The sequence below is a fragment of the Amphiura filiformis genome, chromosome 2 (assembly GCF_039555335.1).
Source record: "Amphiura filiformis chromosome 2, Afil_fr2py, whole genome shotgun sequence".
Classification (NCBI taxonomy): Eukaryota; Metazoa; Echinodermata; class Ophiuroidea; order Amphilepidida; family Amphiuridae; genus Amphiura; species Amphiura filiformis.
Window position 1 is genome coordinate 5584484 of NC_092629.1, and position 18675 is coordinate 5603158.

The 18675-nt window shown below is 36.7% G+C and overlaps 1 protein-coding gene across 1 annotated transcript in view; it reads right to left on the reverse strand.

Moving 5' to 3' along the window:
- Positions 1 to 18675, reverse strand: part of LOC140145814 (5'-3' exoribonuclease 2-like) — a 119648-nt gene that overhangs the window by 45538 nt on the left and 55435 nt on the right. The window contains exon 29 of the mRNA XM_072167493.1: positions 4188 to 4242. Coding sequence (XP_072023594.1) covers positions 4188 to 4242 — 55 coding nt within the window. The remainder of the gene's footprint in view (positions 1 to 4187; positions 4243 to 18675) is intronic.

The window sequence follows — 18675 nt, forward strand, 5'->3', positions numbered from 1 at the left end:
GTTGCCAGTTAAAAAATGTAAGTCCAGTTGACAAGATTTTATTCAATTTGATATTTTATATACATGGATGACTGAGAATATACACACTTTCTGCTGTATTAGAGCTGCCTTTTTTAGGAACAAAAATGTAATATAGGCCTATTGGTAATCATATTTTTGTATCCATCTTATTTTAATTCTAGTGCCATGATTTAAGTAAATATTGAATAATTTATGCAAAAACAGGATTATCTTACAAATACATGTATGTCTAATATACTTGAACCAAATAGTCTTATTTGATAAAAGAAATTGGTATAATTATTTTCATCAAACCTAATGCATTCATTCAACACAAATCACTATTTGGGCTATTCCATTTGAAATCCCAACACCCTCTGTGGAAGACTTAACCTTAATCTTCCACACAGGGTTTGTGAAGTTCAAATGGGGTTACCTGAACGGGTGACTCCATTTGAAATCTACACCTCCCATGTGGAAGATTGACGAGGAAGCCCTGCCAGAGCAGTTCTTCTGGGGTGAACCAAACCTGCCTGGTTATCAAATTAATCAGTTACAATTGACTATGTTTATACCATGCCAGGGTAATTTGTTTGGCAATTTTCTTAACACGATCAAAGATGTTTCACTCCCTGGAGGTTTGGAACTGGCAGGGCTTCCTCTTTAGGGTTGACTAACAATTGTTGGTCGAGGCAGCCAAAAAGATTGATTTTCATTATCTAAATCAACATATTATTGAAAAATAATACCTTGATGTTTTGCAAAAAAGTTCATTCTTCAAATCATATATCTGGAAATTCGCAAGATGCTGTGAACTACCAAATCGCAACAGTTCAAAGTATTTATTTTATTTTTATTTATAACATTCGGCCGAAGCCAGGCTAATCCCAATAGTGCTCAGAGGCTACTAAATTCAAGGGATGCCATCCGGATATGACGGGACAGGGATATGGAAAGAAGTCCGATTTTAGATGCAGGAGGAAAACCGGAGCCCCCGGAGAAAAACCTGCGAGGACGAGCATGGATCGGCAACCAAACTCACATGTGGCGCCGCGGGGAATTGAACCCCGGCCACAGCGGTGAGAAGCGAGTGAGAAGACCACTACACTAACCCGCCCTCCTAGTAGTTACTAACCTTTACACCATGTCTTCCATAGGGGTGTAAATTTCAAGTGGAATAGCCCACTTCTTTAATGCTGACAGTATAATTCCAATTAATGTACAAGAAATTCAATCCATTTTGTCTGTCATATTACAATACCGTAGAATTTATTTATGTGGAAATTATCATTTTCCCCCTTCTTCTCATACGACAAGTATATACTTGAAAACTTAGGCGTATTATAAGCGAGAAAGGTTTTAATGTTTTTGACTCATTCAGTTAGAATATGGCAGTGTATTTATCACTAAATATAGAGAAAGATATACAGTCTGTCCCAATAAAATATCACCAATAACCTTCCCTGTGTATAGAATGGAAGACCACTGTCTGCCAAACATCATTCTGTACTGCCTCAAGTCATCTCTGAAAGCCTGCAACACAGACCCCAGACACTGGTCTATCCAATGCCTGCTGACATACAATCCAGGAAGCTGTCTCTGCATGCCTTTGAAGTTACAAGAAGAACCCAGTTGGAAGACAAGAGAAAGAGACTGAAAGAGAGCAGCACCATTGATCAGGCTTTTACCTGCAACTACTGCAGTCGAACAACTGCCTTTAGATCTTCGTAAGTGAAGCCGAGAGAGACAGACTATGCTCTACCAACACATTGGAAAAATACTTCAGATTGAATTTATTCCTTGAAGCCAGAATATATCTTACACTTCCCATAATGCATTTCTTCCATTTCTGAACTGATTTGCTGTTTAGTACATCATGGGTCGAAAGTGACAACAAGTACCTCAATGAACAGAGCATCTAGAGCTTGCAAAGCATTTATTTCTTGACAATCGACCCATGCTTAGTCAGTCTACTCTAAATGAAATCAAAAGGAACCTGTATAAAGTAACAGGCATGCCATTAGATGTAATGAGGTGATGCATCATGGGAAGGGTAAGATATCTTCTCTGTCCTAAAGCAAACAAAATATGTTTAGGGGACTGCTTTTTGAGACACCCTTTAGATAAGGGAAAAAATATCTGGAAAAATTGGAAGGCACAAAATTCATAACTTGCATTCAGCAAAAACACAATATACACAAGTGATATACATAGAAGATATTGCATTATGAAAATGCTGGGATATATTATTCTGAAGTAGATAAGAAGTTGATGATTTGACAATTCAAGAGGGCTTCAATCAAGCAGTTAATAAACAAAAACTCCTCTCCTGGTGAATATATAATAGAAACACTACAAATATTTGTAATTTTAGAAAAATGAATATTGATGTTTCAGGCAAAAGGAAAAAAAAATTAAAGAAAAATATTCTGAAAGTTAAACAAAATTTCTGGTATTTTTTTCTTCCTTTTATCAATTTCCCCCAAATTGATAGCGACTGGGGCATTTCCATATTGCGCTATTCCAGCTGAAATCCATACACCCCCTATGGAAGACACAACCTTAATCTCACACACAGGGGGTGTAGATTTCAAATGGAGTCACCCATTCAAATAACCCTATTTTAAATTCCTACTCCCTGTGTGGAACATTAAAGTCATGTCTTCCATAGGGGGTGTATGGATTTCAACTGGATCATCCCACTGGGGGTACTTAAAACTTGAATGATAATTTGTGATATTTATACCAATACTTAATGCAGAATTGGCATCTCAAATGCTTCTGGATAAAATTCAGAAGCAAAAAATGCAAGTTAGAATAAAGAAAAAAATAAATACATATTATAAAACCTACATTAGCATGCCAATTTGCTTTATAATGTACATAGAGATATGTTGATTTTATATGCATACTTTCTTTAGAATAATACATGGCGTCAAGCCAGCCCTTGCAAAAATAGAGGAATAATATAGTCCTGAACATTTTTAATGAAAATGTATGACACAAGTATAAGACAGCGGAAGTCTAAAACAATGGATATCAGAGACGGAACTATTATTTTAACCTAGTCCTAGTTGCTTTTTGGCAAGGGGGAAGGAAAGAAGGAAGGAAGATTCAGAAAGAAAGAAAAAAGAAGAGGGGCTGTTTTTGAGCAACAGACCCCTCGGATGCCAGAGATGTGCACAGGCCTACTTTGCCACAGGGGTGTAGCTTGGCCTGACAAGTTTGCCGTCGCCATATGACTGTTTGCATGATGACGCTATCTCATTGCGTGGGATACCTGCCTGTGCATATGCTTTTGAAATTGAGGTTTTTTGATATTTGGTACGGTTAGGGTTAGGAAAAGTCCCACCAAAGATACTTTAGAAATTTATGAATAATATACTGGGCAAAAAAAAAAAAAAGAGCCCAGTAAAATCTACCCGCTACCCTTTACGACAATTGCACGCAAAGCGCAAAGAAATGTTCGATTCTAGATAAAATTCAAAAGTGCAAGTGAAAAAAACAAAACATGCTAATTTCCTAAATTTGGAAAAAAAAATAGAATTATTATTTTGTAACAATATAGGTAAAAAAATAGGAAGAGTTCAAAGATATAGGAAAGATTTAACTAAAAGGCTCTATGAGACCTCTTCTCACAAACTGAGTGGAAGATTTGCTGGGTAAGTAAAGGAGATATGGTTCATTGAATAAGTTTGATCAAGGCCTTATGTTCTCAGAAACTGGTGTGCTTCATTGTCATAAAGGCCGGCCAAAAAAATAAAGATGTTTGCTTGCCCCCAACCGACCGACCCTAATTTTGGAAATCAGAATTTTTTTTTCTTTTCTATTTACTGTACAAAAGAATACCGCCCTATTTTTGGAAATTCCTGAAAAAGGTTTTTTTTCTTTTCAAATTTTCGCATTCTGAAGATGTAAAAAAAAAAAGTATTTTAGAGCTTGTGTTCAACATTTTAGTTCAACATATTTTGAGCCTTAATTGATACAAACAGTAGGGTATGCTAGTAATTAAAAAAAAAAAAAAAAAAAAGAAATCCCGATCGACCGACCCAATTGTTAAAATTCATTTGAGGGCAAGCAAACAATTTTTTTCTTGGCCTAAGACCAGTTTGCAATTTGAAGACTTTTACAGTACAGCGTTTTTTTGATGGAGGCCATTACTATTTTCTTATGCTCAGGTTTCTCACCTGTTTGGGTACTGCTGTCGTCTTGTATCTTGATATGGTGTCCCTCCGTATCCACCTGAAATGACAAATTAACCAATCAAAAGCAAGATAAGAAACATGAGATAACAAATTAACCAATCACAAGCAAGATAAGAAATGAGACATGTTGCATCAAATCATAGAAGATAGCAAATATAACATAAGAAATCAAGCAAATTAAAGGTACAAATTTTATGGGGATAGTCAATTGAAATTGTTCTTTAAAAATTTTGATATCCAGCATTTTGGATTCTAGAAGCAAAAATGCATCACAATAGCCCAGAGAACAGTAGTCCAGAAATTGCTCCTGTGGTTTAAATTCTACAAGCAAACTGTATATGGCCCAGAGACCTGTAACAGAACCACCAAACTAGGTTTTTGTTCATACTGTATAAACGACACAAATTTCAAGTCTAAAATTTCACAAATCTGATTTTACCCCATTAAAATGCAGATTTTGGTATGAGATGAAAGCTTATAATATTTCTCATAAGACATGTTTGACAGTAAGGTTAGTACCAATGGATCCAATTATTAATCACTTTGCACAAACCGTTTTAAGACCCTAATACCATGACAAATAATGCTAGTCTATCCCGGGAGTCTATCTTGTTACCATGTTGCCTTAACAAAGATTAACAAATATTCAAACATATTTATACATTCTATAAAACACCAGTAATATAGGTTTACATACTAAGCGCATTTGACATCTTGCTAATATCCCGTCATATCAAACAATTACCCTCAGATTACACAACTAATCGCTCGTCTTGATCACCGCAAATTTAAACGATCGCATCTTTATTAAATTAAATCCACGGCTCATTTGTTCTCCCTAACAGGTCTAATATGCTTGCTAGTTTTAAATTACCAAGATCTGACATGTCGTACAACAAAGCCCCCCAGTGTAAACGCCATTTAATTTACTCTACCCCTTAAATCTGTAAGCTTACTACCCTGCGGAATTTGACACCCCTGTTCTGTCTCTAGGGATTACGGCGGAAAAAGTTTGACGGGTTGCCTCAGGGCGACATCAAAATGCAACATACCCTAATTGGTCACCATACATAACAACGGAATTGTGTGTTTGTATAGACGATATGCGGTGTCAGTGTAACAATAGTCTCAAGCCGTGAGTACGAGGGTAACACAAGAAATCAATAAAGCTCTTACAAAACTTGCCCCTGGGAATGTTTGATCTTGTGTAGTGTTACCGTGGCGATCTATTCAATTGTATACAATGATTTCGGACATTGAATTTGGTTGGTCAAACATGGGAAAATAAGGGGCAAAATGTGTAGAATTTATCGTGTGATTTTAAGCAAGTCCAAACAATTGGTTCCAATGTTAATGTTTTACATGCTGGACATGGGTGGGCTTCAACATAAAAAGTCCCAAGTTTTGAGATATTTTCTCAAAATATCAAGTGCTATCTCAAGAACCACTGAACCAATACTAGGCTTGTTCGTACTCATTTTCATGCAATTTTAATACTGATTTCAAATATGGTCATAAAATGTACAATTCTGAAAATTTTATGAATTCCTAAGAAATTTGTTTTCTTGTCGTCTGCAGTCTACACCCGTATGGAGAGGGTTGAGGTATAGGTAGATTCTATTTTGTCCAATATCGGAAGTTATGACAAACAAAACAAACAAATTAGTCAAAACTTTTTCCCCCAGATGTAACTGAATAAGAAGTGCTGTGGTCAGTGTTATTAGAACTGTATGTATCAGATGTCCCTTTCTTTCCATAGATTATTAGCATAACAAACAGATATTAGAATAACAAGCTCACTGATTTTGTTGAAAAAAAAATACATGTAGGCTTTGTTTCTGTAGCATGGTATTGCTAGTTCTGTTGACATTCAATGCACAGCTGACCACTGTAGACTGTTGCACTTTCAGTTGCTGATTTTTCAGTTACACCTCATTAATTCAAAGGTTCATAAGTGTGACAAACCCATCAGGGTTATTATGAATCGTAATCCTCACCCTACCCTATAAACTAAGCCCTATAAACCCTTATTCAACAACTCTTCCTATACATTGGTACAGGAGCCAAGCGTTGTTCATCTGTGATGAATCTACAGGCCAGTAGCATAATACACAAATGCAAGGTTATGCATTACGTGTGTGTGCGTAAAATTCGTCATGCCTGGAACTTATGCGTAAAACACTGTCTTATGTTGGATGTAGCAGCTAAACATTACCGCTTTATTCTTTAGCTTTATTGCTGATATCAACAGAGAAATCACCGATCTTCTTGTAAAGTTGAGTGGCAATGACAAACGGCCATTCGATTGTGAATTAGACAATCTTTAGCTTGTATTTTCCTTGTTGAAAGGGATTCAATCATGTTTCACAGTTGCTCATCACCGATTAACAACTATTCATACACTCTTAGATAGCGAGAACCAATCAGAGCAAGCGTTAGAAAAATCCAAACCATGCATTGATTGTGTCTAATTGCACTCCAGCGTACTACGTGCAGTATTTCGCTTCGCGTTCAAGCGTCGCGTAAGATTGATTCATTTTTCGGGCGGGTTGATGCATTTATATTTGGTTCTGTTTTCCAACATTTTTTAATTTGTTATATAAAAAAAGTAAAAATCATGTGTTTTTTCTTCTCGTGTATGAAATAGATTAATAAACTTGTAATTTCTCTCCCAATAAGTAATACGCGTTCATTAACCTATAAGCGTCCGGCGCGTCTAAGTGATTTACTTCACTCAGGCAGCTAAAGATGCCCTCGTGAAGTAGACGACGTACGGACGCATCATTGTTAATCGCTAATGAACAACGGTGAACCATGATTGAATTCCTAAACTTAACCTTACCCTTACACTAAGCTTAATCATAAACAAAATAATTATGATCTAAACTTTTGGGATTTAAATGACCCTTCGAACCAATGGGTGTTCCACGATATTTCAACTCAACTTTTTAAACTTTTTGAAGAATAGCAGACAAAACAGGAGCCTAGAGGGCGCCGTGCTGTTCAGATTGGGTAAAGCCTTTTGAAATTTTCCAAAATTTAAAAGGCTTTTACCCAAATATCTTAACATCACTTTGTGTTCAACATTCTTCAAAAAGGCTTATTGATATGCTTCCAAATCATCTCTGCTTCATTTGGTTCTATTGTTTTCAGTGCATGATTCTATGCTATTATTTACTTAATTTAAACTGAATGCCCTGATAATCACAGAGGGCCCACTTATGCTGGTTTCATACTACCCTGCCGCTTGCCGCTGAGCGGCGTGGCGCACGCGCATTGCAGACAAACGGACACAATAAAGGCTTGTCATTGGTTGAAACGCCCTGCCGCTTGCCGCAGCGGCAGGAAAGTATGCTGGAGGCTTTAGATGTCATACTGTGGGCCTAGAATGTTGACACTGCAGCAGACAGTGGCACATAAAAACTTGACATTCCCATTACATGTAGCAGCTGAAGGAAGGCTCACCCTAGGATCACTTTCTCATAGGCCTTTGCTCACAAAACTCATACCACATTGGAATGGCCAAATCATAATGTGCAATGACCTATTATGAAAAATGTTGAAAATGCATCAAGCAATTAAAAGAATTCTAGATACATCTACCCCATGATTTCAAACAAACTTTTAGCAGACAGAGTGGAGACTAAAACATCCAGTTATACAATACACAACAAAACATTTGCCTATTTGACTTTACCTATTTCAGGACCTCCCTTTCTTTTTAACCCATTACATACTACCCTACCACCAACCAACGGGTATGAGATACAGGCAATGGCTGCTATGTGGCAACTTTTCATTTCTTATTTATTTACTCCTTGTGTTTATATGTGACCTGATCTGATCCATGCAGGCTCAAGTCGAAAATGGTGAAAATTGAGTTTCTACCATTACTGACTTGCTCAGCACCAACACATACTGATGTTGAATTGCGTGCCAGGCCTCTTGCATACTTGGTTGCAAAATTATGAACCTTTTATATGTCCATTTTCGTATGTTTTTTATTGTTTTTCCTCCTCTCTTTTTGCCCATATCTCAGTTTCATTATTGCTGACTTTAGCCTGATTGGGTCTGATCTGGCCACATATAATTGCATCATATAGTACATCTCTTTAACAGTATAGATGCTACAATTCTTGTTGTCACATTGTTTTTTCTTACTGACACTAAGTTTAGGTTTGTATGGCATTTCTTCTACTTTACTATATGTTTTGATGTGAGGCAGCTATTACATTTAGAAAAACTTAATCCAAAGTACAGCTTCAAAATATCTATATTCTAAACAATATCACCAAACTTCAAGAAATCAATTTTAAAAAAAAAAAAAAAAAGGTTTGTCTCAAAGCTCACGAGTGTTTTGAAAACAAAGCGAAATGCATTTTTTTTTTTTTTTTTCCGACTTGGGTATTTTTATGGTATTTTGTGATTCTGATTTTTGCTAAATTTGTCCGGAAAAAATTAAAAAAACCTTTAAAAAATAATTTCTGCATTTCTTTATTTTCAAATCTTGCGATTTTACAAATGCGCGCGCAAGCTTTGAGACAAACCTTTTTTTTTTTGCCTAACTAGATTAATTTCAGTTCAGATTTGGTATATTCAATGTGAATTAAAAATATGTCATAAAAAAGTATAATAAAAAATAGCTATTACTGTAAGTTGACATATTGACTCTTGGAATTGGCTGTACAAGAATGTCTATCTTTACAGATGTGTTTTTAACATAGTCCCTCAGAGGCAATCTCAAGAACCACTGACCCAATACCAGACATGTTTAGACTCATTTTAATGCATTTTTCATGCTGATTTCAAATATAATAATAAATTTTAATAATTTTAAATTTTTGAACAATATTGTAAATTTTTTATGATCGTCGACTCCACTCGACATCTGTACACAATGGGTTAATGAATAATGGCAGTAGAAAGTTAAAAGGCAAAGTGGTCAATTGTGGGTGGACCTATAGGTTTGTTAACATACACAGCATAACAATGCCTGGCATTGTTTAGGTGACAATACACACAATAGTGGTGTGGTATTTAACCAGTGGTTTTACTCCCTTAATTTGTTGTAAAAACACTGGTTTAAGTTGCTGTCAAAATTGACTTAACCTACTGGTGAGAGACAGTGAAGAGGTCCTCCCATGTGTCAATCAAAGTGATGGACGGGGGAGTAAGCAAGGTGGCGGGGGGGGTTGGACCTAATGGGGTGGGGTACTCTATGGGTAGTGTGGGAGGAGTCCATAGAAGAAAATACACTGTAAAGCATGATTCCCAAACAAAGCAAGGAGTGTTTTTTTTTACAAATGTGTTTAGGGCCAGTCTTTGGGGTGTTAGGTCGGATTCAGATGCCACATCGCAGTGCAATGCAATCTTGCGATGCTTTTAAAATTGAAATCTGAGCCAGATTTTACAAGCTCAGCATTCTCCTCGTGCATGAAATTCAGGTTCCAAAGCATTAAAACATATTTTCCTATGAGGATCACATAGCCGGATATGTATAAAATAGGTCTAGATTTTATCTAGAGTTTGGTCTGTAGCTCAATCTTTCCACAAAAACAGACATTGATATGGCAAGATTGGAACTCATACCATCAAACACCAGAATTAAGCTAACAGGAGTAAAAAACCCAGTGATTTATAGTGCGTTATGTACTGTAGGCATAACCCACAAGCCTCTGCACACCAGTTGGGAGTACCCTAACCATTAGGCTATATACTCTCAACATCTTTTGTACAACTTAGAGGATGATTGAGTTAAATGAACTGAAAAAGCCCACTGATTTATAGTGTGCTATGCACTGTAAGCATAACCCACAGACCTCAGCACACCAGAGGCATGTATCCTAACCATTAGGCTACACTCTCAACATCTTGTGAGTACTTTGTACAACTTAGTGGTGATTAACATGAAACAATCATTCATTTGACAAGCAGCATGATAAAACACACTTGCCACTTATTAGAGTTAACAAGTACCTTCCAATTGAGGCTGACATCCTGACGTGTTTACTTTGGTACTGTGTAACACATCCAAGTGTTCAATATGGATTCTTCCTACACATAACTTAGAAATGTCAACAACATAAATTCTGCGTTGCAAGAAGGTCTATCAAACATAGAGTATACTCTAAATAAGCCAACATCTGCAAGGGGCCATTTGGGCCCTTGGGTTTCATTGAAATCCATAACTGCCAACCTTTGAAACTCAGAAATAGAAACACCTTAAGTCGGTGTCCACTTAAAGTGAAGCACCCAGTTAAAAAAGGTTACTTACCAAGTTTTGTTTTTTTGAAGCTGGATAAAGTTGTATGTTTTAATTACTATTGCTTCTTTTTAACTGACAGGGACACACTGAATTATTATGCATTGCTAGTTGTTCAATAGAAGCAAAAGTAATTCAAACATACAACTTTACCCAGCTTAAAAAATATCGTAAATAACCTCTTATTTTACCAGTATTTTTTTTCAGTTTCCGTACTTGAATAACTTCTACATATTCCAATTTTTGTGCCTCTTCCATTTTTTTGCGACTTTTGAACTTTTAAATCGGAACGGTTGGCAAACCTGGGAATGTACCGGCCCTAATCAGTTTTAGAGCATTAGGTCTGAACCCAAAGGTTACACTGGTCCGCCTTCATACAGCTTGTTCATAAGGAAACCCGACAATCTTATCTTCTCATATATACCAAGGGACAGACCAATCATCTAGAACCAAGACATGCCAAAGCACTGGGAATTTCATCTATATTCATGTATAGATCTACAAACCAGAACTGTTATTAAAGATTGTTTTACCCAAGAATTTTACCCACCTGAAATGCTTTAACCAACCATTTATGCCCAACTTAAATAACTTCAAGGACCAGCTACAGACAATCAACATTGACAAACTGCATAAACGTCCGAGTAGCAAATATTTTCCTTCCGCCTCCTTGAGATACTAAATTCTGTGTAGGATTTATCTTTACCAATATTTTATGCAGCAGCGAACAGATGCAGATGCACAAGTCATTTTATATTTTTTATGATGATGCACCCGCCATTTGAAAAGTGTATTATGATGAAAAAAATCAAACTGTAAGTGCACCGATATTTGTCACTTAAACTAATGTCTGCACAAAAAGTAACGCATGCTTAAAAGAACTAATGTTTCCACATATTTCTACATAAGAAGGATGATTTATTTACGTACATTTTGATACCCTATTTGTCAGATGTCATTCAATATTAATAACACAGCAGTATTTAGAAAGAAAAATACCCAAATTTAAAAGTTGCAGTTATTTGTATTGATTTGAAGTCAGCGCGAAGATAAATGGTGGGTTTTACGTGCCACAATGCTTGTGTAATAACCATTGATCGCTGTAAACTGCAACTGGTATTTTTCTTTAAAAGCACTAATGTGTTGTTAATATTGAACGACATTTGATAAATGGGGTATCAAAATGCACATAAATAAATCATCCTTCTTTCTATAATGTAGAAATATTGTGGAAACAATTCTTAGTTCTGAAGCTATAGGTAGGAAGGTTTTTTTTAATTTTTTTTATTTCAAACTCTAATGGTGACCCGCAGGTCAAATTGCTAGAATTGAACATTAAACACACCTAAACAGACACAATGCAATTTGCAGGCAGCAGCTTAATCAGCGCCAATATTGCAACATTGAAACATTGAAACAAACAACTATACAAACATCCAATCCAACCCAACCCAACCACATCCCCCAGTAGGCAATGAGGATAAAGTGCCTTGCCCAAGGACACAACACGTTGGCATGAGCGGGGCTCGAACTCACAACCTATGCATTATGAGTCGGGCGCCTTATCCACTCGGCCACACGTGCTCCCGCAAATTGTATCCCGCAAGGTGTATTTATAACAGCTGCGTTACTTTTTGTGCAGACTTTACAACAAAATCATACCTAGCCATTAACCTCTAAATAATGGTTATACACAAATATGAACATCAACGTCATAAACACTACTCTACAAATGGAAATCATAGAAAGTAAGGTAATTTATTTGTAGCAGATAGTGTAGATTATTTTCATGCCCCAATTTTCCCATTACATCAAGGGTAAGAGCAAGAAGGCCTAATCTGCTATAGCTGCCAGGTATCACAATATTAAATACATACACTCTTAGATTATTAAACTCCAGGTAGGAAAGTCCTGTGCCTGAGCATGCTTGAATTATGCTGACGACAGTATAGAGTGTTCAAACTGGGCGACCTTGCTCATGTGAGCATAAATAGAGTGCTCAACTTGTCAACGCTTATGCGCAAACTGCTTTTGTGTACGCTTGCGATATCTGCTCTACTTTCGAGTTCGCTAATTAACCCCACACTTATTGTTGACCCCCATTGACAGCAGGTATACCTTCCGCGGTATGTATACAATATGCAGAAGTTTCAAATGTTAATACGGCAGCTATTGCAGATAGGGTCTGCTTGCACTCCTCCATATCGTGAACAAAAATTTGTTTGTATGTAATGATCCGGATGCATTTTCATAAATGACACCAGTCTGATATTGGAGCCTATCAAGAAATGAATTCATTGTGGTGTGATTTGAGCAAACTAAAATCACTGGCAAATGTGACACGATCCGAAAAATGAGTTACCATCATCTGCATCACCTTGCAATGTAACCAAGTGTGATATTACTGAAATCATTGCATCCCTGGCGCATGGTATACTTGGTTGCATCAAAGATCCTAAAAATAAGGGATCTTTGGCTGCATAGTTATAAGATTTTACAATAACAATATACCAATTTGAGGGGTTCATTGCAAGGTCCTTTCAGTAACAGCTGCCCTATATACATTTAATAATTTCTGCATTTCAGTGTTATAGCCACACAGTGGCAACACTAGGAATTTTTTTCGGGTGAGCATGGGAGTGGGGGGGAGGGGTGGGGCAGCAAAGTGAATTTCAGGGGGGGGGGGGGACAAATCAACAAATTTTCTAACCAAGAGTTCTATTTTCTAAACAAGAGTTCTAACTGGGGGGCATTTCCCATATATATGCCCCCCAGTATATTTGGTATTATCAAATAAATATATTGGTCTCCGGCACAAAAAACCTTTGAAATCATAGAAAATTCACAAGTTACAACCAAGATGTTGTATTTTTACCTGAGAGAATAGTACAAGATGAATTTGTCTATGCAGGGAGATTAAGAGATGAAATCATCTGTGGTGTAACTATGCGTAAAGAGGGAGAACAACTACAGCACAGATGAATTCATTTCTTAATCTCCCTCCTTACACACTCAACAACTAAAATTAGCAGGCACTAAATAAAAACTGTGCTGGCTATAACTCTGCTGCATTCTATATTGTACATATCTACAATACATTACACATGGCAGCTATTGCAGACAGCACCATCTTGCACAGTCCCTCTAATTGTAGTTGATTGCATTTTACCTGTATCTCAATTTCATAACTGCTGCATTGGCCTATTTGGATCAGATTGCGTAATGGACTATTCCAGATGACATCCATACACCCCCATATGGAAGACATGACCTAAATCTTTCACACACGGGGTACAGATTTCAAATGGAGTCATCCATTCAGGTAACCCTACCTGAAATTCACACTCCCTGTGTGGCATATTAAGGTCAAGTCTTCCATAGGGAGTGTATGGATTTCAACTGGAATAGCCTAATAAATTCACAAAATAAAATCTAGTTAAAGCGAGCTGGACCTCATACATTCTCATCTGTCACTACACAGTTCTTTAACCCCAATAGACTTCTACATGCATAAAATGACCTTTGAGTGTGTTGGATACAAAAAACTCATACTCAACAAAGTGAGGTCAACTATTGAGCTATGCTTGTTAAATGGAAGTATTGAACTTTACCATTAGAGATGAGATACTTTTTGCTCAGAATGGGCTATTTAAGTAGAAAGCCATACACCCCCTATGGTAGACATGACCTCGATCTCCCACACAGGGGGTGTGAATTTCAAATGGAATCACCCAGTAACCCCAATAGAAATTCACACTCCCTGTGTGGAAGATTAAGGCCACATCTTCCATAGAGGGTGTATGGATTTTAACTAGAATGTCCCAATATGCAGCATGCATTGCTCATCTTATACAGTATCCACTCAACATGCTCAAGATGGGATAGGTTTGATTAGGCCTTTGGAGAAGCTCTCAGCTAATGCTTGAGTATGAGTGCTGTATTACCATAAATAAGAGCAAATTTGTAAAAGTAGAATTACTTTCAATGGATGAAAGATGGGTATTTTTACAGACGGTACAAAGCATGATCATTTTGCAGCACTACATCTTTGAGATATGAAAAGAACAATTATTTTGGCCATGTTAGTTTCACAAAATTGATATATTTTTTAGACGAAAAAGAAATATAGTGTGGGGTGCATTATATGCATCAACATCACGGTACAAGTGCATTATTTTGTTCAATATCTTGAGCAACAAGTATTAAATAAGCATTAACTTATTTCATGCGTAGGAGAAACAATTCTGAGCTTTTTGCTATTTTTATAATAACATTTTTACTAAAAATGTCGGAAAATTCAAGCAAAATATATATCCACCTCCAAGGAAAATTGATCAATCTTGCCGAGATGGAAAAGCACTGCGCTTAGTACAGTGATTGCGTGCAAATGCAATTACACACTATCAATCCACTTCGCATAGATCTAACAGCTTTTCTGATTGGCTGCTATTTGTAAAATTCTGTTTTTTTACACGATTGTAATGTACTTTAGTAAACTAAGATACACTACAAAAAATCAAAGACTTTAGGTGTTGTAGTTTTGTCAAAGTCCGAATAAACCATCTGAACAAGACAGTTTATTATTATGATGGAAATATTAGTCGGAATGCATATATATATATGCAATGTTCATAACACAGTACGTACATGGTGTGCGAGATGGTCATACACACACATCAAAGGGCCGTAACGTAGCACAACCGACGGAGTAACACGTATTGGCGCTGGTAGTAAATTACAATTTTCATTGCTTTACCTCAGTTGTTCGGCTCAAAATTAAAAGGAACATATCTGACAGTAAAAGCTAACATTTTATGGAAAAGAAAATACTAATTAATCTATTTTTATGGAAATGCTAAAATATGGCATTAACAGCTGAAATAGGGGAGATAACGTCAACGAAACTTCAGTCAGGCAAAATCACCTGGTGATGGGGGTTGCCATAGATGACGGGTTGGGGTATTTTTACAGGAAAGTGTAGCCGACAATCAGATGTTACCTTGATCAGAACCGTCTAACAAGGTCATCAGGGGTTATCTGCCTCAGCATATCCACATGAGTCACTGGAGCAGATTTGATATTTTCAGTGCAGATTTTGAACCGGGGACATCTCGCACCAAAGGTAAAGACCTTGATCTGTGTGCCAGTGCTCCTTCCTTTTTTTTCAATAATTCCTTTTTCTTTCTTTCTAGTGATGTAATAGAAGAATTCTTATCTTCTAAATATAATCAAACAAAATAAATAAGTCAAATTGATTTCAAAATGATAAAAACTGCGAACTAACAGTTTGAGTCCTGGATGACAAGTCCATGCATGCCCCTTTAAGCATTATTCAACCATTTCAATCTCTATCTTACTCATTTTCTAGTGTTTATTTTCATTTCTTACAGATTAAACACATTTACATCCTGTATGTCTAAATATGGTTTTAAAAGCAAAGAAAACAATCCTAATTCAATGTCTGATGTACATATTGGTGGGTCTCTCTCGCCAGGCAATGCAGACCATCATTTTTACCTCGCTAGTTCAACCAGCTGGAAACTGAAGTGCCCTCTTCAATTCATTCACTCAGAATGAGTGACATACTCAAGGAGCCTGGCTGATGATTTCAAGGGTCCATTTCACACCGCATAGTCCCCAGGAGAAGGGGCAAGAACCCCATCATGGCCTAAATTATGGGATACTGGGGATATCGCTTTACAGGTGTCTTAATTAATAACAATTAATGCCCTACTTGGTTTGAATAGACGGTATAGATTGATGAAAAGTGGGGTTTCATGTAACTATGATAACTGGATGGGGTGCTGCTACATGTACTGCAGACGATAATGAAAAATTGGCAAAATTAGGCTGATAAATTAGGGCATTATGATGGCTGATTGGTAAGACGTTTGTCAACATAGGGTTACTTTTAGTGTATAGCTTTTTTTGATTGGCTACTGGGAAAATGTAAATTTTGTAATGGTTACACATATTTTGTCATTGTTATGTCGGTTTTATCCCTTTGCAAGTTTTGTGCTGAACAAGTTTTGTATATACTAGGATATTTACTGAAGAGTTTGTAGCAAGTTAGGTGCTAGAGTGTATATACCATATCAGTGGCGTAACTAGGGGGCTCCGCGCGCAATTGTTTCAAGAATTGATATACATGTAAGAATAAGATATTTTCGGGTGGGGGGGGGGTAGGGGCACCAATTTTGTTTCTTGCCCCGGGCGCTACCAACCCTAGTTACGCCACTGTACCAAATTTGGTTTCTCTACTGGATTCTAAGTATTTTTTACAACTCCTACCAAACCAATATTCCAAGATGATTTGAATTATTCATAACACGATCTGGTCCATGGGGGCCAAAGGTGGGAAATTTGAAATTGAGATAAAGGCAAAAATATGGAATAAAAAAATAAGGAAATAGATATCACAAAACTTCAGAACTTTAGAACCAAGTATGCTAGACCTTGTTTGGATAAGGTAATGATGCTCGTAACTCAATTTTCAAAAATGCCTCATTTGGCCTCAAGGACATAGAGTTGCATTCACACAGTCTGTATTTTACTGCACACAAAAAGTACCCATTTTAAAATCAACATCTTAAACTCAGTAAACCTAAAATACCCAATGAAGTATCAATCAGTTACATTTATGTCTTTGCGTCAAAATCATTTCGAAATGTTCAATGGCGCTCATTAGACTACCCCGTAGTCCACTTGCCCATTGTGCATACTCTGGATATTGTATTTAAGCTTAAAACTCTGATTTAATTAATGTGTGCACAATTGATAGATTTTCACATCTGATCAGTCACCCTACTCCCTCTGTTTGTTAGCTTCCCAAGTGGACTACTGACATTGCCTTGCGGTTAAGATTTTTAACACGGGACTCTATGGAGAGTTAGGCCAATTTCTGGCCTAACTAAAATTGGCCATGATGTAATGCATCTTTAAATGGATCTGCCTTGTGATTGGTCGCCCATACCTCGCTATGGTTTAAATCGTCTGGGCCCGCGCCATTACCATTAACTACACCGTAAACAACTGTATGTGGTATTTGCGGCGCTTTTGAGTTGACGCGAAAGTTAATCTCTCATCAAACATCTAGCGCGTACTTGTGGTTAATGGTCTGAAAAACAAGTATGCTTGACAGTGTGTTTTTAGAGAGCAAAGTCCAGGGGGTTAAGTTCTGCTTACAATTCAAAGTTCATAGTCGAAATTTCGGGGTTCGCTATCAATAAACTGGTAGATTCCAAAATCAGAATTGTTCAGTATTAAAGTGAGCCGTTATAATTATGCAAGATAATGTTGCATTCAATTACTTTTATTGTCACTAATCGTCTGATATTTTTAACTCTTTATGACCATTTTACTATTGAATACTTTAATTTTAATAAACATCAGTATAATTTTGAGTTCAACGAAATGGGTTCATCATGACTAATAATAACATATTTTTAATAAAATTCGACTATGGCATAGTCTATGGCGCTCATTAGCTCATAAAACTAGTCAATATATTGAGAATTTTGTTCTGCATATTTTGATACCTCATTCAGCACATTGCAACTTAATTTTTCCAAATTATGCCAATTTGTATGCAAAAAGAGAGCATTTCAAAAGTGACAAAATTAACATCTGAAAACATGCTAATTATGTGCATGGAAAGTGAGTGTTGTTGGGCCTGTAAAAGTAGCGGGTGGGAATCGTCCTGAAAGAGGAAAGATCCCAAAATTGTCACTTTTGAAATGCCCTCATTTTCCATTCAAATCTGTATAACCTTGGGAAGTAAAGTTGCATTGTGTTGAATGAGGTTTCAAAATATGCATTTACAACATTCTCCATCCATCAACTTTTATTTTTAAATTTAGTTTTAGTGTGTATACTTTTTTGTATATTTGGTAAGCACATGTTGTAAACACAAACCCTTCTCCTCATGATTCCATCACTGTACCACTGTGACCACTGTACAGACTGCAATTTGCAAATTCCCTATCGTAGACATGACATCATATTGGTGACCCCGGGGTGTTACCATAGCGACTGGATCACGCTTTCATGAGAACCGTAATGGCGATATCAATGTATGGAATTTATTTATCAAATTTTTAAATTACCAGTCATATTTAAGACCTGAAACCTCATGATTTCAGAAGGAAAACATCTTGCAAAAAAGCTTACTAGGCAGTGAAACCCATAAGAAATGGCTAAAACTTGATT